The sequence below is a fragment of the Carassius gibelio genome, chromosome A18 (assembly GCF_023724105.1).
Source record: "Carassius gibelio isolate Cgi1373 ecotype wild population from Czech Republic chromosome A18, carGib1.2-hapl.c, whole genome shotgun sequence".
NCBI lineage: Eukaryota > Metazoa > Chordata > Actinopteri > Cypriniformes > Cyprinidae > Carassius > Carassius gibelio.
In genome coordinates this window covers 6,617,229-6,644,567 of record NC_068388.1, presented here as the reverse complement: position 1 = coordinate 6,644,567, position 27,339 = coordinate 6,617,229, and the positions used below count along the sequence as shown (strand labels likewise).

The 27,339-nt window shown below is 35.8% G+C and overlaps 2 protein-coding genes across 4 annotated transcripts; both read right to left on the bottom strand.

Annotated features, from left to right (window-relative positions):
• Window positions 1-1,339: 1,339 nt before the first annotated feature.
• Window positions 1,340-21,933, bottom strand: LOC127934627 (1-phosphatidylinositol 4,5-bisphosphate phosphodiesterase gamma-2). 2 transcript variants are annotated; one of them, XM_052532131.1, is made up of 32 exons: window positions 21,526-21,933; window positions 20,080-20,282; window positions 16,874-17,026; window positions 16,428-16,521; window positions 16,271-16,318; window positions 16,097-16,181; window positions 15,838-15,921; window positions 15,320-15,363; window positions 15,152-15,212; window positions 14,922-15,023; window positions 14,725-14,843; window positions 14,536-14,621; window positions 12,080-12,197; window positions 11,176-11,344; window positions 10,995-11,090; window positions 10,810-10,893; window positions 10,540-10,721; window positions 9,137-9,337; window positions 8,867-8,986; window positions 7,978-8,158; window positions 7,205-7,273; window positions 6,764-6,873; window positions 5,869-5,959; window positions 5,677-5,743; window positions 5,428-5,588; window positions 5,091-5,193; window positions 4,374-4,577; window positions 3,784-3,923; window positions 3,010-3,121; window positions 2,425-2,604; window positions 2,242-2,330; window positions 1,340-2,099 (listed from the first exon to the last, which is right to left on the bottom strand). In XM_052532131.1, exons 2-32 carry the CDS (start codon window positions 20,261-20,263, stop codon window positions 1,986-1,988), a joined length of 3,651 nt encoding a protein of 1,216 aa, XP_052388091.1. In that variant the 5' UTR covers window positions 20,264-20,282; window positions 21,526-21,933; the 3' UTR covers window positions 1,340-1,985. The 2 variants fall into 2 exon arrangements, with proteins under 2 accessions (XP_052388091.1, XP_052388092.1); XM_052532132.1 differs by having other exon boundaries at window positions 10,540-10,712; window positions 21,526-21,887.
• An 840-nt stretch (window positions 21,934-22,773) lies between these two features.
• meak7 (MTOR associated protein, eak-7 homolog) lies at window positions 22,774-26,829 on the bottom strand. 2 transcript variants are annotated; one of them, XM_052531007.1, is made up of 8 exons: window positions 26,719-26,829; window positions 26,371-26,533; window positions 25,521-25,751; window positions 25,048-25,192; window positions 24,504-24,902; window positions 24,312-24,430; window positions 23,533-23,718; window positions 22,774-23,447 (listed from the first exon to the last, which is right to left on the bottom strand). In XM_052531007.1, the coding sequence occupies exons 2-8, from the start codon at window positions 26,527-26,529 to the stop codon at window positions 23,331-23,333; spliced, it is 1,356 nt and encodes a 451-aa protein (XP_052386967.1). In that variant the 5' UTR covers window positions 26,530-26,533; window positions 26,719-26,829; the 3' UTR covers window positions 22,774-23,330. The 2 variants fall into 2 exon arrangements, with proteins under 2 accessions (XP_052386967.1, XP_052386968.1); XM_052531008.1 differs by lacking the exon at window positions 26,719-26,829 and having other exon boundaries at window positions 26,371-26,693.
• Window positions 26,830-27,339: the final 510 nt, after the last annotated feature.

Genomic DNA, 27,339 nt, shown 5'->3' with positions numbered 1-27,339 from the left:
GTGTAATTTCCTGAAATTAACAGTTGGCACAAAATATGCTTTCTAGGTTTTTTGGTTTATAGCTTTTGAAATCACCATATTGAAAAACTAAATATTTTCACTGCACCATATAGAAGATAAAACATGATATTTTAAGGTACAACTTATAAACCCTAATAATCTTCCTTATAGTGTCCTAAAAAGCAATTTAAAAATTCACAAAATAATATGTACTGTATATAGTGTTTCATTTTGATACTATTAAATGTATTGTGTGTGTGTGTGTGTGTGTTTATAAATGTTATTCTTATTACTTGTTTTTTTCTGAAATATTGTTAATCTTTATTGCTCAAAGGGTATAAGATTATACTAACATGTTTTACAAAATAACCATGGCATATCAACAAAAAAAATAATTTTGTGTAAAACACAGCGATCAAAATAAGAAAAATAACCCCTGTTGCACAAAAGATTACAACAAAAAAAGTGCAGGGTTACAGCTGTCAGAAATTAGTACGAAGTGTAAAGGGCCTTGCTTTGAATGACTTCAGCACATCTGCAGCCGCAGGACATCACTAGTTTTTAGACTGGGCTGGTGTGATCTTGATCCACTCTTTTTCTGCTCTCTTCCATAGTTTGGCAACTGTAGTGGGTTTCATAACCATAACTTTGTCACCAAGGGTTTTTGATAATTGTTCCAGATATTTGCTGATGAATCTTGTTACAGCTTCTCTTTTATGTTACATTAAACCCCTCATCCTCTATAGACAATCACTGTTTTCCATACTGTAATGTTCAGGTTCAATGGGAGACAGAAGCTTCATTTCAGTGGGATCTGGCCAGACTATCAAAAACCAGTAGAGACTGCAGAAAGCTGTCTGAGATTGCTTAATGTGAGTCTTGGTCAAATCTTTTGCCCAGTTGCAGAACCAAATGCTTACATGAGAGATTTTGAAATGTCATCACAAGAGCTGAAGTAAGATATAAGCCAAGCACTTCGTTTTCGAAGTCCCAGTCTGAAGTCGCAGACAACAGCATGATTGCTAAAATACATCGTTAAAATCAACAAGGTCAGACAGGCTTCTTACATCTCTGTGCACCTTAACTGCCTGTTTTTATTCTATTTTATATAGGGAACCACTGATTCTAGATATTTACTGATTCCTATACTGGCTTTTTTTATTGAAAAGTGATAGTAAGAAAGAGATGAAATGACAGTTATTATTATTATTATTATTATTATAATGCTATTGCAGTGTTTATCTTGTTAATAGGCAAAAAACTAAATTGTGTATTATACAGTTTTCTTACTATATTTTAGGAAAATATACAAATAGAAGTGTAAAAACATCATTCAACATTTCGTGTCCACATATTTATTTATTTGGTAAGTAGCGGTGTAAAATTCAAGATAATATACAAACAGATGGCCATTATACCCAAAAACCTAACAAACAAGTAATTTACTTTGAGATAATAACTGTCAGACTGTGCATTATCGCTTACATATCCAAACAAACCTGATAAAACTTCCTATGCATGTTCAAAACAAGAAAGAAACCAAATAAATAACATGTCTCGTTTGCTATTTGAGTTTTTAAGACGATAAGGAAAAGTTTAATACAGCCGCAAATGAAATGTTACAATCAGATGAAGACAGCAGATGAACAGTTTCACAGTAAAAAAAAAACCTAAAAAAAAAAACCTCTCATGCAGCTTTCATGCCCTCAGTTTAAAGAGTGTTACAACTTCTGGACTGTAGCTACACCTTCCACAGAGAATTCACCCGCGGGTATTGCGCAAACTCTCTCTGCGATTTATTCCTGTGTGGCCACAAGAGATGGCTGCAACTTCCTGTCTTGGGGGCCTGTTAGTAACAGAGCTGCAGAACCGAGAGTAAGAGACCCATAAGAGCATTAGAACCAGACCGGAAGGGAACTAGACTTGCTAGTTTTCCTCATGAGTAGATTTTGCTGTCGTCGATGTTTTTGCTGTTGATTTCCTGTTTATTTTTTGCGCTGCAGGTTGGGGTGAGAGTCGTAGAGACAGAAATCGTTGCTTAACTCCGCCTGCTTCTTTTGCAACTGTTTCGAGGAGGAGTAAAGTTCCTCCTCCGCTTTCTGAAAAAAGACAAGTCAGATATCACAGGGGATTTCCATTACACTAACATCACATTCTCAATACAACAAAATGAGATATTCTTTTCTTAAAATAAATTATTACATTGTTGACAAAAAGGCTGTTTTTAGAGCTGTTTCTTACCTCCACCTGCTGTATATCAACATGCACCAGTAGAGACGCCAGCTCCAGGTTTTCACTAAAGCCATTCTTTAAAGGGACTGATCTGTAGCCTGTGAAAGCAGCAGCTCAGTATTCGTACTTCAATCTGCTTTCGTTCGCACAATGTTTCCCATAACAATAATTGAATGAAGCTGATAGACTTACCTGAGCGAACACCTCTCACAGGGAACGTAGCCTGGGCCAGGAAGTTGGGATCAGAGAACATGTCCTCCTCAAAGACCACAAAGCGCAGGAAGGTGAGGTCTGGTTCATACACGCTGAAAGTACATGCCTCCGAAGGCTGACCGTTCGGCACGAGCCACATAGGGTTCAGTCCATTATCATCTGAGGACACATTTATTTATTTACTTACTAAATCTCTACAGAACATACTTCAGTGAATTCCCTGTTTTTAAGAAGACTAAGATAATAATACAAATATAATAATGCATTTTGTAAAATGTTAGATGACTTATAATTGGAATTTGATAATATATATATAAGAATAAGAAATAAAAACTAAATATGAAAACTCTTAAAAACAATATCCAAATTATATTAAATAAGGCTTTAATGTCTGAAATGTCCTACTTTCCCCACTTGTAACCAGGATTACTTAAGTTAACTACAACTAAAATCACACACACATACACACAAGCTTGTAAAACTTAAAACATAAAAATAAATAAAATGTTACTAAAATCTGTAGCCTAATATTATCTGTTACGCTAAAATAATACTGCGTCTTACGGCAAACGATAGTTTTGAATTTGTTGTCCTCTGTTTGGCCACAGAGTTCGATCTCCACGAAGGGACTGGCAATGCTTCGTCCTGGTTTGGGAAGATGTCGTGCTCCTATCACCTGAGTGTCAGAAAAAAAACTAGGGCTGGTAAGTGATTAAAATTTGTAATCTTATTAATTACTTTATGTGGTGTTTAATTAATCGAATTAATCGCACGTCAAATTTGTAGAAATTACTCCCAAAAGATCATTTCAAGTCAAAAAAGGTAGGTTCAGTTTGTTTGATAAAATGTATTACATATAGCCTACTCTTTTGGACCATGTGAGTGAAGGATGGGTGGACTATAAATTTAATAATTTATTTTTTATTACTATGAAAATATGAAATCATTTCTTTAATGAAATGATACTCTAAATAATAACCAAAACTGGCAGCAGGTCGTGGTAAATGTCTTAATGAATAAGTCATCGAGTCATTTATTCATTCATTTGATTCGTTCAAATGGCTGTAAGCAGTAAGTTGTTGCCCTGCCTTATATTAGTCATCAATTGACTGTAATGGCATATCATCCACATAGCTCTGGGGCGGGGCAAGTGCGTCAAATGTGTTGTTTTCCTCAATAATTAATTAATTTAATTAACACGTTAAATTACCAGCCCTAAAAAAACATCATCAATCTTTTCCATTATTTTATCAAATAAAAAAATTAAAAAGTTATTTTTCAGCTCTCAAACTCTACCTAAATAAACATTATTCTGTCTGAAGGAAGCTCATGTTTTACCCTAATGGTGATAGTAAATCTGATATTCCTCTTCTCCTGATAAGGGTCATATGAATCACTGCGCATCAGCTCAGGTTGCAGCACATATCCTGTTCCTGCGTTCAGACTGAAGAGGGCGCTGTTCAGCTGCATGTACTTATCTGAGGAGAAACGCAAACACTGTTTTCAGACATGGAATAAATGCTATGCTATTTAATAATTGCTAATTTTTCTCTGTAATATTTCCTTACACTCAGTTCGAGTCCGTTATTTCCTTTATTACATATTTTTGTCTTGAAATCATTGTAGACTTTTTTCATTTTACATTTCTAATAATCTACCCCTTTACGCAAATAATTATTACAAATTTAACTTGTATTTCAATAAAACCTTAACTTTCATTGAGTAAATCTCCTCTCATCCTTGTTTAATACTTTGGGTCAAAGGTTGGCTGATTTGTGTGATGTAGTTTATTATACCCATAAGCAACCAGTACTTCCCATACTTCCAGTGCAGTCATAAGTTAGCTAAACAAACACCACTGAGATAAGTGGGGATGTTAATGAACAGCTTTCTCCATGAACTACAGAGATGTTCAACTTCATACTCACCAGCGGTTTGGAAGTTGAGTGCCACCATGTGGCATCCGCACATCCACAGAGGATAGGGATCATAGTTAGAGGAATCCACTCGCTGGCCCTTAGGGTAAACGCGGCTCAGCGCCTTGCGGTTATACAATATAAATTGAGCCGATTTGCTTCTGGAGGGTATCTTATTTTCTACGAAGGATCGAACCTGTTTGTAGGTATAATTATCTGACAGGGAAGGACAATCACATTGTTAACTTATAGTTTATTTTTATGTATGTCATTAATTTTTTTTTTAATGATTTTGACATATGTCTCTTATACTCACCAAGGAGGCAAATATTTGGTCAAAAATACAGAAAGAAAAATATTATTAAATATTATAAAAATTTTAATTAATTGTTTTTAATGTTTATTAAATATATTTAAATCATTTTAAAAATGTAATTTATTCCCATGATCGCGAAGCTGAATTTTCAGCAGAAATTACTTCTTTCTCATCATCGTTTTTCAACAATGTTGAAAACAGTTGTGCTGCTTAATATTTTTTAACAAACTGTGATAGTGTTTTGATGATTCTTTGTTGAAAAGAAAGTTCACAAGATCAGTATTTCTTCAAAAAAATAAATAATAATAATGTCTTTTCTGTTGCTTTTGATCAGTTTAATGCATCCTTGGTGAATAAAAGTATCCCTTTCTTTTTTTGAATGGTAGTATAAATTCATATTTAATTAGTCATACCAAAGCGGTCTTTTTCTTTGCTGAGAGGCTGGCAGTAAACAACCAGTTCAGACATCTCGCTGGCCACCACTTCTTTTTCCTCAACCTTCTTTTGCTCTTTTATCTGCAATATTGCAAACATTTATAAACACCACCCCAACATTATACTTGAAATACTTCACTGTATACTTAAAATGTTGATGGTCTACACCTACTGTAGCTTTTTAACACCCACTGAAGTCTGGCTTCAACTATATTTACAGGACCAGTGACTCAAAACCTTGTGAGAACTTCCCTGTTGTGACAACTAGCCCCAGTTTGCCCTATTTAGTCAAAAGTCTAAGCGTGTGAGACAGACCTCAATCTCTCGGTTTTCCTCTCTCTGTGTGATGTCCCAAGCCACCTGATACCACTCGTACAGCTCCTCGGTGGTCTCAGTGGCCAAATCAAACGGCATCTCTCTATTCTCCTTATCCTGCAACGTCACCACCACAGGCCTGCCGTGTTTGGCTGAACGCACTGGAAACGGCGAAATGAGTGCAAAATACCATTATTAAAACATGTAATGTACAGGAGTTCAGATGACTCAGAGGATAAATAATCTTACCGACAGTACACTTCGAGATGTCCACTATTCCCTTACATAAGTTGCCTAATGGATTTTCCTGAACGCCCTGAAAGAGAACATCTAGTCATCTATGTTTTATGTGTTATGTATTGAAGCACATAAGTACGGTACTAACTAGCACTGAATGACATATCTGTGATGTCAAATAAACATATTTGTTATGTTATTTACTTGGTAATTGGCCTCAGATGCATCGGCAACTTCTTCTACATAATTTGAAGGGAAATAGTGCTGCAGTTTTCCACCATAGTCTCCTTTCCACCTGATGGGGAAATTACAGTACATGTTGGTTTATCAAGCATATCAAAATATAAGCCATTAAAACCAGCCTGTGGTTTTAGAAACACCTGATAGTGTAATATGACATTTCCAGACAAACACGTGTTAATGAATATGTGTACCACAGATTTATGTTTTATGGACATGAGTCATGGTAAAATGATGGTGTTCACTTCCATTCAAGAGTTGAGGGTCAGTAGATTTTAGTGTTAGTACTTTTATTCAGCAACGACACATTAAATTGATCAAATTTATAATGTGTACATAAGATCTCGGTTTCACATAAAAGCTGGTGTTTTGAACTATATATATTCATCAAAGTAACTTGGGAAAAATATGCATTACATGTATTACAGTTCCCACAAAAATACTGAACAGTCCAACTGTTCTCAACATCGATAATAATATAATCAGCACATTGGAATGATTTCGGATAGATCATGTGACACTGAAGACTAGAGTAATGATGCTGAAAATTCAGCTTTGCCAACCGAAATAAATTACATTTAAAATATATTAAAATAAGACAGTTATTTTAAATTGTAACAATATTTTCACAACATTACTATTTTTTTAACTGTATTTTTCATCAGATTGATGTACCTTACTGACCCCAAACTCCAGATCAGTAGTGTACCTTGGAGTGCTATGTAAATATTGAGGTAACTTTATCTTTCAGTATTATCATTTGACCATGACACTGCCACAGTGTTTTTTTATTTATTTTTTTGCGAGGGTAAATAGTGCATTTATTCCTTATTATCCACACATTTGCAAAGAATCTCACCATCCATTTGTATCCTTGGTCACATTATGGATCAAAGTGCCCTTATAAAAGGAGAGTTCATCCGGCCGCATGGCCCTATAGTCATAGATGGCCTTCACCGTGCTATGAGGCTGCAACAAATCAAAATGAGTTCAATCTTGTTACAAATCTGCAACAGCACTGAGGGAACCCCCACAAGCATTCGGCGGTTTAAAGAGTGTGAAGACAAAGATACATTGTCTTTTGTGAATTACGTTCGAGCTAGAAACATGAAGCATACATGGCATACGCACTAAACATGACGTTGCTTTTTAGCCAGGCTGCATTTCCTCTTTCAAGACGAGCAGTTTCCTACGTGAGAGAAAGAGATAGCCAGCGCCACCACTTCCTCCCCAGCCCACACGAGATGACCTCTAGCGCACGCTAACTCGCAGGAGCTGTGTTTGCTTTCAAAGTGCTTACCAGAGACGGCTCTATCTCGTTGGCCTCCACGTACTGTTTAGATTCATACAGTGAAGCAGATATGGTTATCTGAAAAGACATAAAGCATTTCTTAGACTTGTCTCCCTGCACATTACACTTAAAATGAGCACAGTCTGTACATTTAGAAAAAAGCTATTGTATTTTTTTTAACAAATGCAGTCGTGGTTCACACAAGATACATCTTTTTAAATTAGTGGTGTAAAATGAAATAAAAAATAGGAAACATATATTAATCAGACATCATGTTCGAACAATTAAGCAATAAAGGTACTTCTTTTCGGTTGCTTAAAAAATGTGCTTTGTGGTGGGAGGATACTAGCCACAGAGGGCAAAAATACTTTAGCATAGGCTCAGGAAGTGAAAGAAATTCTAAATAAAAAGCCTTTTTTTTTGTATTGTATGTCTTACTAAACATTTAAATCATACAATGGCACTTTCGTGCATATTATAGATCTGCTAAATCAGAAACTTTGGCCTGAACTTTGATTGAAAAAAAGGAGAAGAAACCAACAGAGCTGCTAGAGATGAAAGCATGCAAGTGTAACATGCAAACTGTGGCCTTAGCGAAGGAAGCACATGCCCTTGTTCACTTTGAAGAGTGTGTACAGATGCTGCACACAAAGTTTTGTACAATCATTGCACAGTGTTCAGTACAGCCGCAGTTGACAATATTTTAAGTGAACTCTAGAAAAGAATTATCTTGTCTGTGCTGCCTTGAAATAGTTTTTTTTTTAAGTTGCTTTATTACTTACCGAACTGAAGCGTTCCACCAGTTCTGGTGTCACCGGGTAGCGCAATTTAGTCTTTCGATACAGTGGTTTCTTTCGGAAATAGTCCACCAATTCCACCAGGCTCTCAAATTCACTAGAGTTGCCCAGAATGTACATAGATCCATCTTTGTGTATTCGACAGTGCTTCACCATCCCTTCACCTCTGTTTCAACACCCAGAAAAAAAAAAAACTCCATGAATTACAATCATTATTACATTAATTAACTAAAACAACAGCTACTGTGGGTTTTCAGGCAAGTTTTCTTCTTGAAAATAATTTATATACATGCATATATATATTCACACACGCACACACATTGCATTTCCAACTTAAATACACAAATTATTGACAGTGCAATGCAGTGACAATATATATATAAATTAAGCTTAAATCTTTTAAAATAAATTTCACAAATGTTGATGTTTATATAATATGTTACCTTTCACATTTGAGGTTCAGCACATATAATAAACACAAAAATTTTTCTCTTTACCCGAATAATACATGATTTTAGGAACCATCCCATTATACACATCATCATCTGTTTTTTCATCTACCAGATGAAAACCATACAGTAGGTTTAAAAACGTATAGAAGACTTATACAACAAACCACATGATTTTAAATATGATGGTGATGGAGAACTTAATCATTTGGGTTTATTACTATAGATTATGTTTTAAAAAGAAATCTTAGCAAGTTACACTGTAAATACAAGATACAGTAAACAAAACAATGTTTACAAGCTTTCTTCCTCAACATTTCACATTTAATTCAGTGTTATACTTGATGTTTCTTTTTGATTTGGGTTGGAATTTCTGTGTGAAAATTGTTTCTACTCCGGACTTTTGTCTGCGTAATGAGTGGCACCTGAAGGTGATGGCGCAAGAGTCTGAATCTTCTCTCTGTCTGATAAGAAAGGCTCCGTCTCGAGGGATCCTCATGAGATAGTCCTCCGCCTCACCCCGACTCAAGTTACTGTAAAACCACCTAAAGACAAGAAAACCACAGTTTCACGTCTATGCTGTATGCAGATGCTCGTGAGCGTTAAAAGAAGCTGTCCACGTGGTTTTCTACAGCCCTGCTGGCCAGGATGTGGTAAGCAGCAAGTTTGTTACTGTGTGGCGAGTACTGACTTACCCTTCTAGCAGGTGCTGGTCTGGTCGAGGCACAAGATCAGTGAGGCGCAGGTTGAAATCCTGACAGCGTAAAGGGTTTTCTCTGTAATACTGGATAAGCTCGTACACACTGGGGAAGTGCAGGTTTTCTGTGAGGAAATAGACAGTGTGGCCTCCTTCTAAGCAGGAACGGATTCGACAATGTTGAACTCGTCCACCGCGCCTGTAATGACCACACAGGGAACTTATTTAAATTTCTGTGCATTTGGGATTAATAATATGGATCATTCTTGTTAGGAAGCAGTCTCTAAAACCTATGAAATGGTATTTCTTTCAGAAATATAAGTTAGTCAACCTCAGGCATGTAAACGCATTATTCATGACTTTAAAGTAAACCAAAGTCAAGGATGGACTTAAAGAGCTGAGGTCAGCCATTTTGGTCAATGAGGAATTGAGAATAACTTGATGTCATTTTTTAAAAAAAGAAAAAAGAAAAACAAAATTTATACAACCAGGAATTGTTTAAACTAAAGTAGAAAAATCTACATAGTAAAACTACAGTAAATTATAAGTATTTCAATTTCAATTAAATTCTATTTACTTACAAGATGTTAATTGTGATATTTAAATTTTTGAAATTCTGATCATCATACTTGATATTATTATACTTTTTTATATATTTAAAAATAGAATTAATCAAATTAAATGCTAAAAAGTAAAGATGTTTGTATTGTTGTGTTCCCCACCCAATATTATGTCACTTCCTGTGTGATAATATCTTAACACAAATTAAGAAAAAAACTGTTTACCACAGGGAAAAGCTTAAATAAAATTAACAGAGTAGAAATTACTGAATTATATGACTTCAAGTATTTAAATTTGCATATCCATATGCATTTGTTCATTATCTTTGAAATGTTTATACTCTCATACTGATTTCTGTATTTTTAATTAGGACTTTTTTTTTCTTTTTTTTAAGTAATCCATTGCTAAAACATATTAATGTTTCTGCTTTTGTTTTCCCCATCAAATATTATGTCAATCCTCATGTGGTTAAGAAAAATGTGTCATTAAGAAAAAATGTTTGCAACTCAAATTAAAGTAGTTAAATTATTTAAAATGTACCCCCACGTTTTCTCAATTGTGGAAATGTTTTTACTAAGTAACAGTACTAATTGCATAAATAAGAAATGTCACTTATAGGATACAACAATTGCCAGATTCATTATATATTATTCAATATAAATTAAAACGTATACACAGTTTGACAAGACATGGCAATGTACTGTATAGAAACACTGACCCTTATTTCTTCCAGTTGAAAATACTAATTAAAGACAATAAATAAAACAGAGAGAAAATACGAAATGGAAAACCATCCCTCCTCCCTCTCTAAAGAGTATCTGAAGAGCAGGCCTACATTACCAGAATGAGAGGGTGCAATCATTGACGAAAGTGTCACTCTCCCGCACCAGAAATGTCCCGTCAACTCCACCCGAATCTGCACAATATTCCTGCAGCAGTCTCTCGGCTGTCTGTCTGCCCTCTGACATCCGCCCGTGAAACCAGGGCTCTGACTTATGAAGCTCTGTACCTCCCTGAGATGACTGAGGAGAGGTTATGCATTTGAATTACAGTTAAAACCCTCAATTTTTGGCATGAGTCTCATTCTATAATGGAGTCTCAGTGATTCACCTTTCCAGCGTCCTCCTCTAGTTCATTCTCCTCAGCATAATACAATGTCTTATTCTCAATCACACAGTAGTGCTTGTACCATCTCTGAACATGGAGAGAGTCACAAAGAAATTACAGTCATAATCAAGTAAGGCAACTGGAATAAGATGAAACAAGCCGTGACAATGTTCACTGGACTCTGGCACCTCATCGATTGGATCCCAGATGAAGAGCTCTCCCTGCTTATCTCCTTTCCGTAGGTCCTTTTTACTAAAGGTCTCATCAATATTCAGTTTCTTGTGCTGTATGAAAAAGCGAGATTGCATGGCTTTGGATTGCATTGTAAAATCAAAGACATTGCAGGATTTTCTGGTGAAGCTTTTCTACCTTGATGATGATCTTGCCCTTGAGTTGGGTTGGTGATGGCAGTTGTTCTGCTTCTGGTTCCAGCAGATCGGTCAGGAGCTTGTCTTGGAAAACATCTTTGAACACCTGAGCCATCATTTTCTGTTGCTTGACGTCACAGTGCTCTTCTATGGACAGCACCACAGGATACCTGCCAAAAGTGACGTGTTAATAAACATAGTTCAAAAATACTACACATATCAAGATGCATCAATTTCATTTTTATTTAAAAAATGACTTTTGCAATTATATGCAATTATAATGTGAAAAAAGTATACGAAAAGTGAAGAAAATGTAAAAAATTAAATAAATAAACGTACAGGTCAAATATAATCTCAAAATCAAATACATGGAATTTTGCTTAAACCAATGAAAGCTAATTAAAGGAGCATTTAGATTTGTTATGCATTATGACAGCATTCTCATTACAAATGAGCACATTTTAACCCAAAATTCTTATTATCATAATATGTTTTACTTTTGAGATTTTGTTGCAAATTACAAATATTCTCAATGGCATTCTCATTAGATTACTTTATTGAATCTGAAAAAATTTAAATTACCATTAATTAAAGGTAGTAAAACAAATATCACCCATCACCCATATATATATATATATATATATATATATATATATATATATATATATATGTATATATATATATATATATAATTATTTTTGTGTGTGTTTGTGTGTGTTCAGAAAATAGGTTTAATTTTCTTTTTTATGCAAAATATAACTGCTTTTTTATTTTAATATGGGACGGATTATGACCCTGCTATGTTCTTGAAAGGTTTTGTAAAATTATTTTCGTCTAACTGAGGGAACTAATGTGTTTTACAAAACCTCACAAATAAATGTGTGAATGTGTTGTTGATGACTAACTCAGACGTTGCAAAAGCATGATCATTGATGGCCTTCACCACATCCTTAAACTTTATCTTGGAGGTCATGGTCCTTCCATGGTATATGACAGGTTCATCTGGACCATTCCAGCAGTCCACTGCATTGGAAAAAAGAAACATTAAAACCCCAAAATAAAGTCTGCGTTTTACTCACCCCCGAGACATCCTAGGTGTATATGACTTTCTTCTTTCATACGAAACCAGTCGGAGTTATATAAAGAATTGTCATTGATCTTTCAAGCTCTATCATTGCTGTCAGCGGGTTTTGCATTGCTTCAGTCCAAAGGAAGTTAAATTAAAAGCGCCCATCCATGTCTCAGATATTCAAAACGTAATAATCATTTGAATCTAGCTTGCACTCACAGTTGTAAATTAAGCATTTCCGGGGGAATTACGTATGAGGTCAGTTTTGCGCATGCGCCACTCAGAAGTGACATGCGGAAATGCAGTGGAGAGATCGAAAACAAAACAATGGTCAAGAATTTGAAGTACAAAATGAGGATTTGTAAAGAAGAATGCCAGAGGATTTCGATATAACAAAAAAGGAGACTGTTTTTCCTTTGCTAAAGTAAGTAAACTTTGCTTCCTTTGATCCTGTTAACAAACGCAACGCTGACCTCATACGTCATGCTCCCAGAACTGCTTTTGTGTACAAGTGTTGGTGCAAGCTTGATTAAAGGTGCCATATGCAAAAATTGAGGTAAAAATATCCATAACATGACCTGAACACATCAAAAGAATTAGAAGAAATAAGGGCGATGATGTCATTAAAAAAATGTCAAGTTATAGTGCTGCAGAAATATAAACCTTAATTAGCATTAGCATTACTAGCCCCGGCCCGACAGGTGTCGTAATACCAGTTTCGGCCATGGGAGGCGGTATGCGGGCAACATAACCACCAGCCAACCTGCAATACACGAATAACTCACACGGCTTGTCGGCGTGCCTGAACCTGATGTCAATCATGTGGAAAGTACAGCCCACTACATCATTTCAGTTCAGGGAAGAGAGAGAAAGGATGACTGAAGCCCTTGGCAAGAGACCACCACCGCGCTCGGAATCACAAATCAAATCCGATAAGAAATGGAGCCGAACCAGAGTAAACATCGGCACTGCTTTCAATCGCTGGAGACAACTGATTGACCTGAAAGAAATGAGGTTCGACTCCAAACTTGCAACATTTCTTTTGGATTGGTAAGTTAGATGCTGTTAGCATTTCGCTAGAAGTTTGTTTTATATGTTTGTGTATTTGTTTTCGGGAAGTTATAACATAGAAATGTATCGAAGGCTGTTCGATAAACGTGCTAATGTTAGCGATGGCTAACCGTAGCTGCGATGGATAATTAGCTGGCTATAACTTAACGTTACCCATTTTATTATATCATAACTAACCTGCTCTGTCTAGTCTGTTGGTCTCTGTGTCCTCTTTGCTTCGTGGTTTTTTTGTGCGTGAAAAAATTTATGTGTGGCGTGAAAGCGTGTGAAAAGAGTCAATTGCGTGTGTCTCACGCTGAATGCTTGAGAGTTGGCACATTATTTCCCAAGCAGAATAAAGGACAGGTTGATTATTGCTGTTTAGCGTTTGTATTAATCTATGATGTGTCCCTGTTTGCGTACGGGGACATAAAAAATTAATTAAAAGTGATACGTGGACCAAGGTGTCTGAGATTGTTCATTTTAAGTAAAGGATCCTAATATTTCGTCCACAACAATATTTAATGAGGTTAACTTATAACTCCTTGTGGTTAGTCTACACGAGATCAACAAGCTTGTTTGCTTTGCGGCCGCTTTAAATACAAAATAAGCATTCGATCTACGTTAGAGCGTCTGAGCGCTCACAAATCTTTCTGCATCGTCGTGAGCAGAGCGGTAAGAGCGATTTTTGACGCTCTTGACACCGGCGGTGTGAACGCACAGTTAAGTTTCGGCTATGGCTGTAGTGTTGTTGTGAAAGTAGGGGCGGAGCATAGAGACTATGCCGTTTCTCGTTTGTTACTCTAGAGTAGACCAATTCACTTTATTGAGGCATACTGCCCCCATCTGGTATGGAATGTGGAGTATGACTTGATTTTTTTTGCCAAACATTACAGATGGCACCTTTAAAGTTATTATTAAGTTTAAAATATGTATACTTTACTTACAGAAACACATCAATTCGCTACAGGTGGCCTTTGTTCAACCCCCGGAGTCAAGTGAGACACTTTTTGTATGGATGGGCGCTTTTAATTGAACTTCCTTTGGACTGAACCAATGTAACACCCACTGAGAGCAATGGAAGAGCTTGAAAGATCAAAGACCATTTTTAATATAACTCTGACTGGATTCGTATTAACAATTTTATCACTGCAATATCAATGCATAAAATTAAGTAGAAAAGAACATGCATTAGTTTAAAAGAGCATTAAAAAATATTATTAAAGGGTGTGGTTCACTGACACTCAACACAGCGGCAGCCCAGCCTCAGGCAGCGCACATAAGCTTCCGTTGAGGACTCACTGCGCAGTTGATCTCCAGTCAAATATCTGTGAAAAAAAGCAAAACACATGAAGTAGCACAGGAAGTTCATAATGGAAGAGGAGGAGCTGCTGCATGTGTGTTACGAGCATGAAGAACTGCAGCACTGACGTGTTGTGAGAAGAGTTGATCCAGTAGTGGGACAGAGGATTGTTCATGTCTAGAGGGCAAATCTCGGAGAACTTCTCATCCCAAATCGAGTTCTCTTTGGAGAAGAGAAAACTGAGGAACTAGAAAGACAGAAAGAAGGCTCGAGAAACACATCACCTAAAGTAAAGATACAGTAAACAGATCTCTATAACCTGTACCTCTTCAACGGTAAAGGCTGGATCGTTGGTCATCCTCATGGTGTCATCGATGAAGATGGTCATAAGCTCTCGGACTTGATTCACATTGTTGGCCCAAGTCTCCTATAAAATAAATTCACAGTATGTGTTTGTTTGGAATTTGTTAGTATTTGAATGAAATAGATATATTTTAATGGTGTCGACAGTACATATGTATATGATCAGATGTACGGATTAGCAGAAAGTCGTACTTTTTGATGAAATAAAAGGAATCTTTGAAAATCTGAGAGTTGAATAGGCTGATCGCCGATACTGCAGAAAAGAGCAAACACTCAGTAAGAATGAGAACATTAGCATGACCTCATGACACACATTTAAAGAACTTCTTTGATTTAAAATAATGTTTGACGGTTTCTTACCCCATGATGAAAGCACATGACTCCTTTTTAAACTCATCTAGAATCTAACAAAATGTCAAACAACATACATTATAGAAGTTTCTAGAAAAGTAAAGATTTTTACATTTTACAATCCTGTTCTTTCTATAACTTCCTATTCATCAAAGAATGATGAAAAAAGCATGTATTACAGTTGAAACAGCAACTGGCAACCACAAACCTTTTAAGCAACTTAATAATAACAAGAAATTGTACACTGAGCATCCAATCAGCATTCAAATGATTACTAAAAGATTGTGCGATACTGAAGACTAGAGTAATGGCTGATGAAAATTCAGTTTTGCTATCACAGGAATAAAATACATTTTAAAATACATTGAAATGGAAACAGCTACTTTCAATTGTAATAATATTTTGCAATATTACTATTTTTACTAGACTCTATACATCTTAAAGTAATCTAACTGATCCCAAACTTTTGAATGGCAGTGTAAATAAAGTGCACTTTATGCAGCTATTCAACTTAACTGCACACCTACCATCTTTTGGTTTTCAAACATCAAATGATTGTAGAATTTGTGAAATTGCTCGAAATCCAGAACTTCTTTCTTTGCTCCCACTGTCTTAAATGATAAAATTGACACTTTCAGAGCGATTAGAAACATTAATTGCACATGTCTCAAAACAAGAAAATGTACAACTTATGGATAAACAGATCATCATCGGCAAGACATCAGGAGATAAAATGTTCCATAAAGTTTCCGTCAAGATAATGTGTGTTTAATGTGTCATTCATACCCCAATTCTGTCCTTCAAAAAACGGCCACCTGGTACTTTAAAGTTCATCTGTGGCAAAAGAGACTTGAGCTCTTTCATGGTGATGCTGTTAGAGACAAAAAGGAGCAATAAGGATTTGAGACAGAGACAAAAGTGAGACTGGTTGAGAAAAAGATGAAAGAGAAAGACGAGAACCTGTTTTTCTTTGTTGAATTAACCGAGTACATCTGCTTCCTCAGCCAACTACAGTAGAGTAAAAACAGAGAATGAAATAAACAAATGATTTGTGTTACGGTTTATGGAGACAAAAAGTACACTATGTGTGTGTGTGTGTGTGTGTGTGTGTGTGTACCTCTCTACAATCTCTGGTGTGTGGGCCACCAGTGTTTCTTGTCTGAGTAACTCCAGTCCTGTCAGCCATTTCTCTGCATCCTCCACTGAATCAGCTGTGGAACAGCAAATGCTATCAGTGCTAAAAACAATGCTGCAAAATGTATCTTCATATCAAATTAATCTAAACGATATACTGAAAGAGAGGAAATGCCTTCTTGAATAGTCTATTGTAATACTTACAGTAGTCACATGCTACAGTATAATTATCTATCAAGCACATCACACATTGTATATATTCCTATCTCATAATGAATGCTATGCCACCTGTGGCTACAAAATGTATATATATTGTTTATTCTTTACATTGTTCATATTGCATATTACAACTTGGGAATATGGGGGAATGACAATAAAGTGATTAAATTAGAGTTAGAACATGTAATATGCATAAAAAGACACACATACCCCCCAGACTGAGAGTGTTGAGAACAAACTGAGAGCCATAGAATATAGTAAAGCACGAGTTCGGGTCTGTATTTTTATCCTTGCTGTCCTTGAATCGATCAAAGTCTTTGGAGTTTTTTCCCGGTCGTACTTCTCGGATCTCAAAAAGGTCCACTGCAAAAATTAGAGCATAACATATAAAGACAAATTAGAAATAGAGGAAAAAGTAAAAAAAAAAAAAAAAGTGCCTAAGTGGCAACTAATTGACATAAAATAGTAATATAATTTTGGTGCTTCAACAAAATCATTTGAGGCACTAAAATTACTGAAACTAAATTGTAACTGAACTGAAATATGAAAAAAAAGATTAACAAAATGATTAACTTCAACTATATTTAAAATGAAAACTGAAAATAGCTCATTCATAACATTAATAAATACCATAATAGTATATAAGATCTTTTTTTAAATCAAGAAGGAGAGCACCTTTAGGTAATTAAGGCAACATAATAGGCTACCTATATGCACTTTTATGGAGGCAGAAAAACTAAGTTCCCGTGGGATTGCTTGTAATAAAGATTTATGTGCAAAAGGCATGAGAGTCTACTGTTTCTGTCAGTGGTGAGTTTTCATTTTAAATGTTTGTGATAGCCTAACAAGAAAATTTGGCTTTAACGTAAAATGTTATGTTTAAAAGCGTTGCCGCTTGCTTGAACAACTTATTATACAAACCTAGAAGTCAAGCGCATGAATAATACGTTGTTTATATTTGAGTTTAAACTAATGTCTATGAAAGATTGTTACTATACTGTGATAAAAGAGTATCACAATGCTGAAAAAGCTTTTTTTTTTTTCTCCCTCTCTTTTTTTTTTTACATGATTTGAAATCAAAATAATTAACAAATGTTGTGTTTGTGGCCTAAACAGCCGCGGATCAGTAGCGGACTGCAAACGCGTCCTGTGTGAAACCAGTCCGTGCTGCTTCTGCACCACATACGAAACGCACGCGGACTGCATATGCACTCCAGAAGGAGTTTGTATGAAACAGGAGTAATATAAGGCAGGTGAAACAACTTTCTGCTTGATGGAGCCTAGAAAATGTCCCTAAAATTCAAGATTTGGGGCAAAACGCCTGTTTGAGATTGAGTCTCATATTTACATCACATAGTTAAGAAATATCACACGAGAAGTAGGCTAAGTGCAATATCACACTAGTGCAAATGTGATACTCATCTTATATAAGAGTTCATTAAGAAGTTAATATTGTGTTATTTTGGACACAATGTTGTCTGTTTTGCTCAATTTTGCCAACCAGAAGATAAAGACAAAGCAGAACTGTACATCTCCGAGTAACCCACATCACATATGAAGCGCAAGGTTGGGGGTTCGATTCCCCGGGAACACATGATAGGTAAAAATTGATAGCCTGAATGCACTGTAAGTCGCTTTGGATAAAAGCGTCTGCTAAATGCATAAATGTATTTATTTTATTTAAAATGCACCAGTCATGTTTGAAAGAAACTGGAAAGATTATATGGAGAAGAATAGAAAAGCTGCTTTGAAAGTATGTTGGAAATAAAAGAAAAACTCTGTCAGCAGCACTTTAGAAAGTGAGAAAAATGTTGTGATAAGTGTGATGGCACTGCACTACCATAATTACTGGCAACCATTAAACAGTCACACCCAAGAAGTGTTCTCCTGCAAGATCATGGTACATTATGTGTTAGAATTGTTGCTGCCCATGGAAACATTAAGACGGCAAAGTAGCTCACTTGAATTTGAGACAGCCCACAACTACTGTCTGAAATAAGTTCTCTGGTATTGCACAGATCAAGTTGAAAATTCAAATTTGATTGTCAGTTCATCTCACTATCCCTTTTATATGTAAGGCCATACTTAAAAATATTATTGTTTGCCGTAACCCGACCAAACCTGTCAATTTAGGACCGACTTAAATGTATTTATTTTTTTTGCTTTTAGTCAGACCGACTTGCCGGTTGTAAATGTATTTTTTTTTACTCTTCAAACAACTAATATAAAAGCAATAAAATAATATTAATTATATTTTAGTAAGTATTGTAAATATATAAATTGCCTAGGCCTACATACAAACTAAGGCTACGTTCTGTCTTTAAAAAAAAAACCGTGACATCATCTATGTTTACACGGATGTCACACTGTGGCCAGTGCGTTCGGTTCATCTCTCACACTCTCATTCAATGTCAGAGTCAACGGTTCGCGCTTGGTAATGATGGCTGTGGCTGCAGTAAACAAAATGTTCGCGGTCACTGCGTCCAGTGTTTTTGTTTTTTTTTGGTTTTTTTTGGGAACACGCGTCACACAGCAACTGCAGCTTCGGACACACACGCATAACAGCAAATAATAGTTCTGCACAAAGTTTCTCTTTTTACAACAGAAATGTGAATTCTGACGGTATTCAGACAGTCTCATGCATACAGATACAGATTCGGGCTAGAATCGTCTGTGCGATTTGTTGTTGTTGACATTTCTAATCTGAACACAGCCATGTTGAAGCCTGCAGTAAATATTTTGCATTGTTATGGCAGTCCACTCTGAAAATTTTCTTGTGTTCCTGTGGCTCAGTGGTAGAGCATTGAATTAGCAGCGCAAAAGGTCAGGGGTTCAATTCCCAGGTAACACACATACTGGTAAAAAAAAAAAAATAAACAATATATCCTGAATGCACTGTAAGTTGCTTTGGATATAAGCGTCTGCTAAATGCATAAATGTAAATTTTGTGATGATCCTCATTTATTGCTTTGAATAAATAACCCGCTAAATTAATATGTTAATGCAAAAGCCACTTGGTTTCATATAATGCAAAGCCACTTTGCATGGCCACATATTTAAATGTAAATGTATGCATTTAGCAGACGCTTTTATTCAAAGCGACCTACAGTGAACTCAGGCTATCAATTTTTTACCTATCATGTATTCCCGGGGAATCAAACCCCCAACCTTGCGCTTGATAACGCAATGCTCTACCAATTGAGTTACATATTTGTAACATCCAAAGTGAACAATCACTTTTAAATAATAAAGCACTGTCTTTAATATCCCAGTTAACTTAAATCCTAACCTCCATGTAGCTTAAATGCTAAAGCATGACACTAGAAACCCCAAGGTCATCATACAGATGAAAACAAACACCTTAAATGCGCATTTAAGAGTAAATGTGAGAAATTAGCTCGAGGGAAGACACTCACACACTCCTTCTGTCTTGTTGGCAGTGCGCGTCCAGGCCACCTGTCGTGTCTCCATGATGACCTGCACAGTAAGCCTCTCCATCCTCTGTCTGTAGACGGTCATCACTATCCCCATCTCCAAGTCCCGCTTAATGAGACTCTTCTTGTATTCGGTCAGGTCTCCCTGCTGTATGCGACCTGCCATCGCTGCCTTTGGCCGCACACTGGCAAATACAGTTCACCCAGACATGAAAATTCAGTCATTATTTACTCATCTTCTTACGGTTTTTAAAACATGTATGACTTTATATTTGTGTTTTTATTGTCCATTCAATGTTTTGGACCACAGTGATTTTCATTACTTATTTTTGTGTTCTACAGATGAATGTCACACAAGTTTGGAATGACATGAGGCTAAGTAATTAAAAACAGAATTTACATTTTTAGCAAACCTTGCATGGAAGTTATTTTAATGATTATACAGTAACTGTAACAAAGACAACAAAGGCATTTACTGAAGCCTTTTAAGTTCCAATCGGAACATCAGAATTGGCCTGAATCATCAGTTCTCTCTTTACATAAGGTTTGAGTTAAAAAAAAAAAAACTATTTTGTGAAAAAGGCAACATCAATGCTGTAATTTCCCCACCATGCATGTGACATGCCAGCTCTGATAATAGAAATGATCACCACCTAAAGAGGAATATGACAAGCAGTTATCTGTGACTAAACACTGCACCTTTTAGTGTCAGTTTTCCAAACTGTTGAACCATGGCAAGCAAAATAGATGTTTCATGTCTGGTTCCCCATATAAGCCAATATTTACATTGCAAATGAGTAGCTGAGAAGGCTACGGTGGAAGTAACCCAGTAAACTCAATGTGATTTCCATTTAGAAACCTTTGTATATCCCCCCACACCCTACATTCTTCCATTTTGAGCTTTCTGTATGATAGAGACAGAGAAATCACTCTCTTTCCTGGCATTTAAACAAGCACCAAGATAAACTCTCAATAACAAACCAAAAAGTCAGTAGGTTGAGATAAATAAACACGAGTAAGAACAAGCAAAGGTATGTTGCTCTGCAGCATAAGAAAATAAATCTACCACATCCGAGTTGTCTTAACTGCAAGTACAATACGTAATTGTTTTCATTAACAACAAGAGGCTGTGGTGGAACACCTGCTACTGCAGAATGTACTTTTTTGTAGTCCAATGAAACTACAATTTAAAACATTATTTATTGTTCAACATTTTGCAAATGTAACTTTGATGTAACAGTTTTCCCACTAAGGATGAATAAAAGGAAACTTACTTCTATAGTTTAATAAAAGTCCTTAAAATTGATCACTGTATTTTTTATTTAAAAAAAAAACCGTAAACCCTTAAATCAATTGTATGCATAGCCTACATAAAAAACTACTGTAACACCCCGTAATGTAAACATCCCAAAAATTAAAAACACTTACCCAAGTTTAGAGAAGAAAATCAATGACCACGTCGAAAACCAACTCCTGTATCTAAACTAATTCTCATTTTAAAAAATTACAATGAAAAATAGCCAAATGCAGTATCTAAAAAAATTGTATTAAATTAAATCTATGATCAGTCTAGTCACAATGTGGTCAGTTCCTCTATTCGCTAAACACAAGGAAGTGAAGAGAACGTTATAAGAATAAAAAAAAAAAATCCGGAAGCAAAATTATCTATGCAAAATCCCCAGGGAAGAGAGGGCGCATGTGCACTACTACTCTGTCAAACTTTTGTAGTTACCCTTGTGCAAATGTGAAATGTTCCAAAAACGCGACATCTTGATGCAGAAAAAGCGTTTATTTCAATGACGGGGGTTCAGGGTTGATGAAAGTCGCATGTTGACATCGTCGACGTCGTCACGACATCACGTCTTTTTCTCTAGGGTTTTGGATTTTGTTAAAAAACCTATTAATGACTCCGTCAGAGTAGTTTGACTCTAAATGCAAACTGGATGGCCAAAAGCAGTTTTAACTCTAAAAATAAAAGCATACTTTAAATCAAGTTTTGAGGTGAAATGAAAACGAAAGCACCTGTTCTTGGCAGCTGGGCGCTGGCTGGCAGAGGAAATCTGATCGTCCGAAATTATTTTAATGATTCGAGTCCCCAAAAGTTAATGTCTTTAAACGCGTGAATAAGAAAAGGCTTCCGCAGACTATAAAATAAATTTCGTATTTAAATCCCGTGCTATCGTTACCCAATCGCTACCTTTCTAGTGCATTGCATTGTGCATTTGCACTCATCAAAGCATGAAAAGTTCACAGACGAGAAAAGGCAGTTGGGTTACATGTAAATACTACCATGGTAATATATATCTTTCTGATGTAAAAGCTGAATTGTTATTTACCAAAGTGATTTCATTAACGATCCTCTTGCTAATGTTTTAGAGCAGACTGATATAGTGATTGTTAATGGTTACATGATATTAATAATACTCAAATAAGAATATTTAAAACACCCTAAGCAGCAAACAAAACACAGTAATCTGCATATTTGATTGATACTGGGATGCATGCTGGGAACTCACGAAGGCCTCCAGCATTGATCAGAGTTACAGTTCATTACACAAGATCCTACCACTCTGAATTTAACAAAAATGACTTAACTCTGAAAACACAAACTTGAATAGAAATGTCAGAAATTATTTTGATGAATCAAACAGATGGAAACAAAACACAAAACTATCCTTTTAATAACAATATTATTTATTATGGTTTTGTAAAATTAACATGATGAATCTTTTTAAGACAGCTGATGGAATTTTGACCTTTCTTTTACATTTTCAGTTAAGAGAAGTTAATACTTTTATGGATTTGGCACATGCTTTTTGTAGGTGGGGAAGGGGGTGCGATTTATAAACAAGTATGTTTTAATTTTCCATTTGATTAATGAATCTTCCAGTTTACAGACAGTAAATATATCAGTCAAGACAGAGTGCAACCATATAACATCCAGATACCGGAGAAATATAGTCTTCAGTCACACAATGTCAATACACAGTGTTTAACAGTATTTGACAGAATATATTTGTGTGCACATTTTAATATTTCACAGAAAGCAGGAAACCAGCTCCTGGATTTTGCATATTAACATAAAAAATACACTGTATGAACATCTCAAAAAGTGCATTAGAACAGTGTGGTTTCTTCTGTATCTATTCTAGTGTAAAAAAAAAAAACAAACACTGAAAATAAAAACTGCTGGTTTGATCTACACACTGTCTTCAATTTTTTTTTTCTTCTCACTATCGCTCATCCTCCTCAGGTTCTCGGAGCCCTTGGCTGTGCAGGGTCTTCCCTGTCAGTTCCATCATGGCCTTTATTTCAGGATCTGCATCTAGTATGCTTTTCTTCTTCTCATCCTGAAGGTCAAAACAAACATTTTTGGAATCATAATGCTAAACCCAATAATACTAAATACACTGTAGTAACACTACTGCCACAGACCTGCTCCTCCTGTTCTTCGGGTGGCTGCCCAACGCCCCACACCTCCACAGTGTCCAGTATGAAGTCCTCGTCTCCTGAGAGCTGAGGACTGCCATATGTGGTGCAGAGCGGTCGAGCCTTACTGTGGCCGTGTCCAAAATTGGAGTCCAACCACAAACCGAAATAGCCATGCTGACCACCCATACCCTAAAAAGACAGTTAACTATGACATTTTTGCTTTGCTCCATAGTGTTGTAAAACCTTAAACATTGTTTAAAGACAAAAAAAGAGTTTAGTTTCTTCACTGGAAAAGATTTGGAAAAATTTAGCATTTCATCGCTGAATGGGTGCCACAAGAATGAGAGTCCAAACAGCTGATAAGAACATCACAAATAATTTACACAACTCCAGTCCATCAATTTTCTTTCTTATGAAGAGGAAAGCTGCGTGTTAGAAAAATAAAACGCACTGAGATCTTTTTAAATATCAATCCATTGTATTCAGGTAAAATACTAGGGCTCTATCTGTGATATAGCTTCCTCCAGTGAAAAAGTCAAATCATCTGAATCAGGAGAGAAATATGAACGGATCCAGCAATCACACAAGCCCTTATCAGATCTCTGAACTCTCATTCTAACGGCACCCATTCACTGCAGAGGATCCACTGTTGAGCAAGTGATCAAATGCTCAGTTTCTCCAAGTCTTTTCCAAAATAGAAACCAACTTGATGGCCTAAGGGTGAGTACATTTTCAGCAAAATTTCGTTATTGGGTGTACTACTCTTTTAAAATGTATCTCACCAAGCCATTCGGCAAAGTCTGCTGGCCCTGGTTCAAGTACATGTAATGATTGTTATAGCCTGTGCAGGTGTACACTCTCATGTAGGGAAAAACTGAGAAGAGGAAGCACCTGGAATCACCTAGTGCAAAAAGAAGAAGAAACATTAATTGTAATGCATAACACTGTTTATAGTTTCTTCTTTCTAAACTCACCCTGATACTGAGGTTTGACCTCCAAGCTTTGAGACACAAAGCCACCGAAGATATGCCCTTTAGTGTCCTTTACCAACAAGACAGTGGGACCTTTACTTTTGCAGTTGAACACCAGTCGGGTGAAGCTTTCCCCGTGTATGCTTGTGGAGAACAGCAGCCTCCAGGGGGCACTGTGTCCAGCTGGCATCTGAGGTGACAGGAACATCAGAAGAGGTATATTCAAGAGACAACAGAGGTCACTCCAGGGAGCATACCGACACAGGGGCAACAGAGTTGGGGGAGGACAGGAGGGCAACCCAACTCCTAGACCCTCACCAATCAGGAGTTCCAAAAACATGGCCATTGCTGGGATCTGGAACAGCCAGTCTTCCAGACAAGGAATGTCACACATATTCTGATCTATAGAAGCAACAAGGATTAATTATATTTAACATATAAACTTTTTGGGGTGCACTAAATCAGTTTTTTTACATTGTTTAAAAATACCCTTTATTTTAGACTTAACTTTTAATTCATACTATTAATTTCTGTTACTGTTACAAACCTGAAGATTTTAATTCTGAGGTCAACTGTTCTGCCAGAAGCTTAACACCTTGAGGCCCATCACCCATGCGATCTGGTTGCCAAGCTCGCAGATGCCCCCTGTGGGCTAGAGTCTGCACTGCAGCTGAAACCAGGTCTTCCATAAACTAATAATCATTATTATTATTAATCCATATTACGATATCATAGCAGCAAGAATGATTTAGAAATTGTACTGAGATGCTTCATTGTTTAATATCGTTTTCTGGGTTTAAATGAGCATCATGAGTCAAGTGGTTTATCTGATAAAAATCAAATATGGTGAATATCAAATAAAAATCAAATGTATATATTAAAACTATATAAAAATGACAAAATTACTCAAACAAAAAATAAAATGAAAACTGAAAAAAAAAATTATAATAATATAATAATATATAATACTTAACACTGATACTGAAATACTTTTTATAATTAGATTTTGTTGCTTCTTACATCTCTGATTTGCTCAGTTGTGGTAGCAGTAGCCTTTGCACCCTCTGCCATTGCCAAGACCAAAGGTGCACGTTCCTCTGCAGTTCCTCTAAGAATATCTGCCAGGAAAATCACCAGCTGCTCCTGAATTATCCCATCACCACGGGCCAGTGGCACTCCTGGATCAATGCTGTGCATGCCCTGGAATACTCTCTTTATCATTGATTCTGAGGCCATCTTTCCCATTGTCATCTGAAACAATTCAAAAGAAAACTGAGAAAGCCATACCCATGTATGTTAAGTGAGGGCACATACATGCATTCCAAAAACTATAAGTTCACCAGTCATAACATTTACATTTGTTATTAGACAATCTGTAATACTCTTCTGCCTTTTTACAAATAACATCAGATAACATTTATGTTTATCCAATAAAAATACTCAATTATTATAATAACTAAAATTATAGTTGTTCCTTTGATGAGGAAGTAATCACTGTATGTGGAAATAATTGGGCATTTTCTAAAAATACATGTGGTTTTTAAAACATTCAGTTAGAGACACTGCTATTTTTGTATCATTGAATATTATTATAGTTTTTATAAATATTGAATTTCTGAATTTATTTTGATTTTAAATTTTTTTTTTTTTTTTTCATGTTTATAACTTTTTTAAAGTCTATAGATTTTTTTGTTTAACTATAATAAACCCTGGTTCAAAATTATGTCACAAAATCGTTAAGAATGGTGCATTCTTCTCTCTAACAATGACAGTAATTAACAAACCTGCTAACATAACTGCTAACACAGACTGCAACAATTTTAAGTATAACGAATCTAGTTCACAATATTGTGATGTCACGGCTGCTCACCTTCAGCATGTCTAGAGATAAAACCTTGGTCGGTTTTCCAGATGAAACAGAGGATCGAGGTTCATGAAGCCTGTCAAATATCCCCTTTATAACTGGTCTCTCATCCGGACGAAAACGAGCCAGTCGTTTCTGAGCTACAACACTGTCTGAGTTCCCCATCACCCTAGGGGTAAAAACAACTGAATGAAATAAATCAATTAACTAAATAATAGCATTCAGTGTCAATGACACAACATAATACATATATGCCTGTTTTCAGCTGCTGACTGAAACCAAAAGTGCTCATGGGAAATTTTTAAATACAGTGCACTCTTGAATTATGAAAGACTGAAGTGAGATTTTCCACACCTGTCAGCGGTTCACTTGGACATGTCGACTTGTAAAAAAAAAAAAAAAACACACACACACATCATCACACATAAAACTATTTCCTAGTTCTGCACAACATCACGCGCAGAGGACCAATGAATGGACAGAAACTTCCAAACGCGCTGTGATTGGCTGGATCAGAATTGCGTCAACAGAGGAGTTGTTTTCCTTGAAGCAAATTAGTTGGAAATTGTATTACAAAAAATAAAAACGAAGGATACTATTACTACAATTACCAGTATTTAAAAAACGCCATATGGTTAGATCTCAATTTAGCTACTTTTTTTACGGACACTACTTTATAGTCTTAATTTTACATCAATATTATAATGTATTATTATTATTTATAATAAGGTAATGAAAGTATTTTTTGTAATACTTTCTGTTTATGGCAAATGGTGTCTGATTATATAGAAAAGTATCTGCATTCGAGGTTTGAAGAGAGCACAAAGAATACACTACTGTTAAATAATTTTTTTAAGAAAAACATTGATATGTATATTCATTATATATTTATACGATTATGAATATTATATGATTATAATACATATTATAATTCGCTTGAATTTTTATGATATTTTTAAGTCACTGGGTGTAATA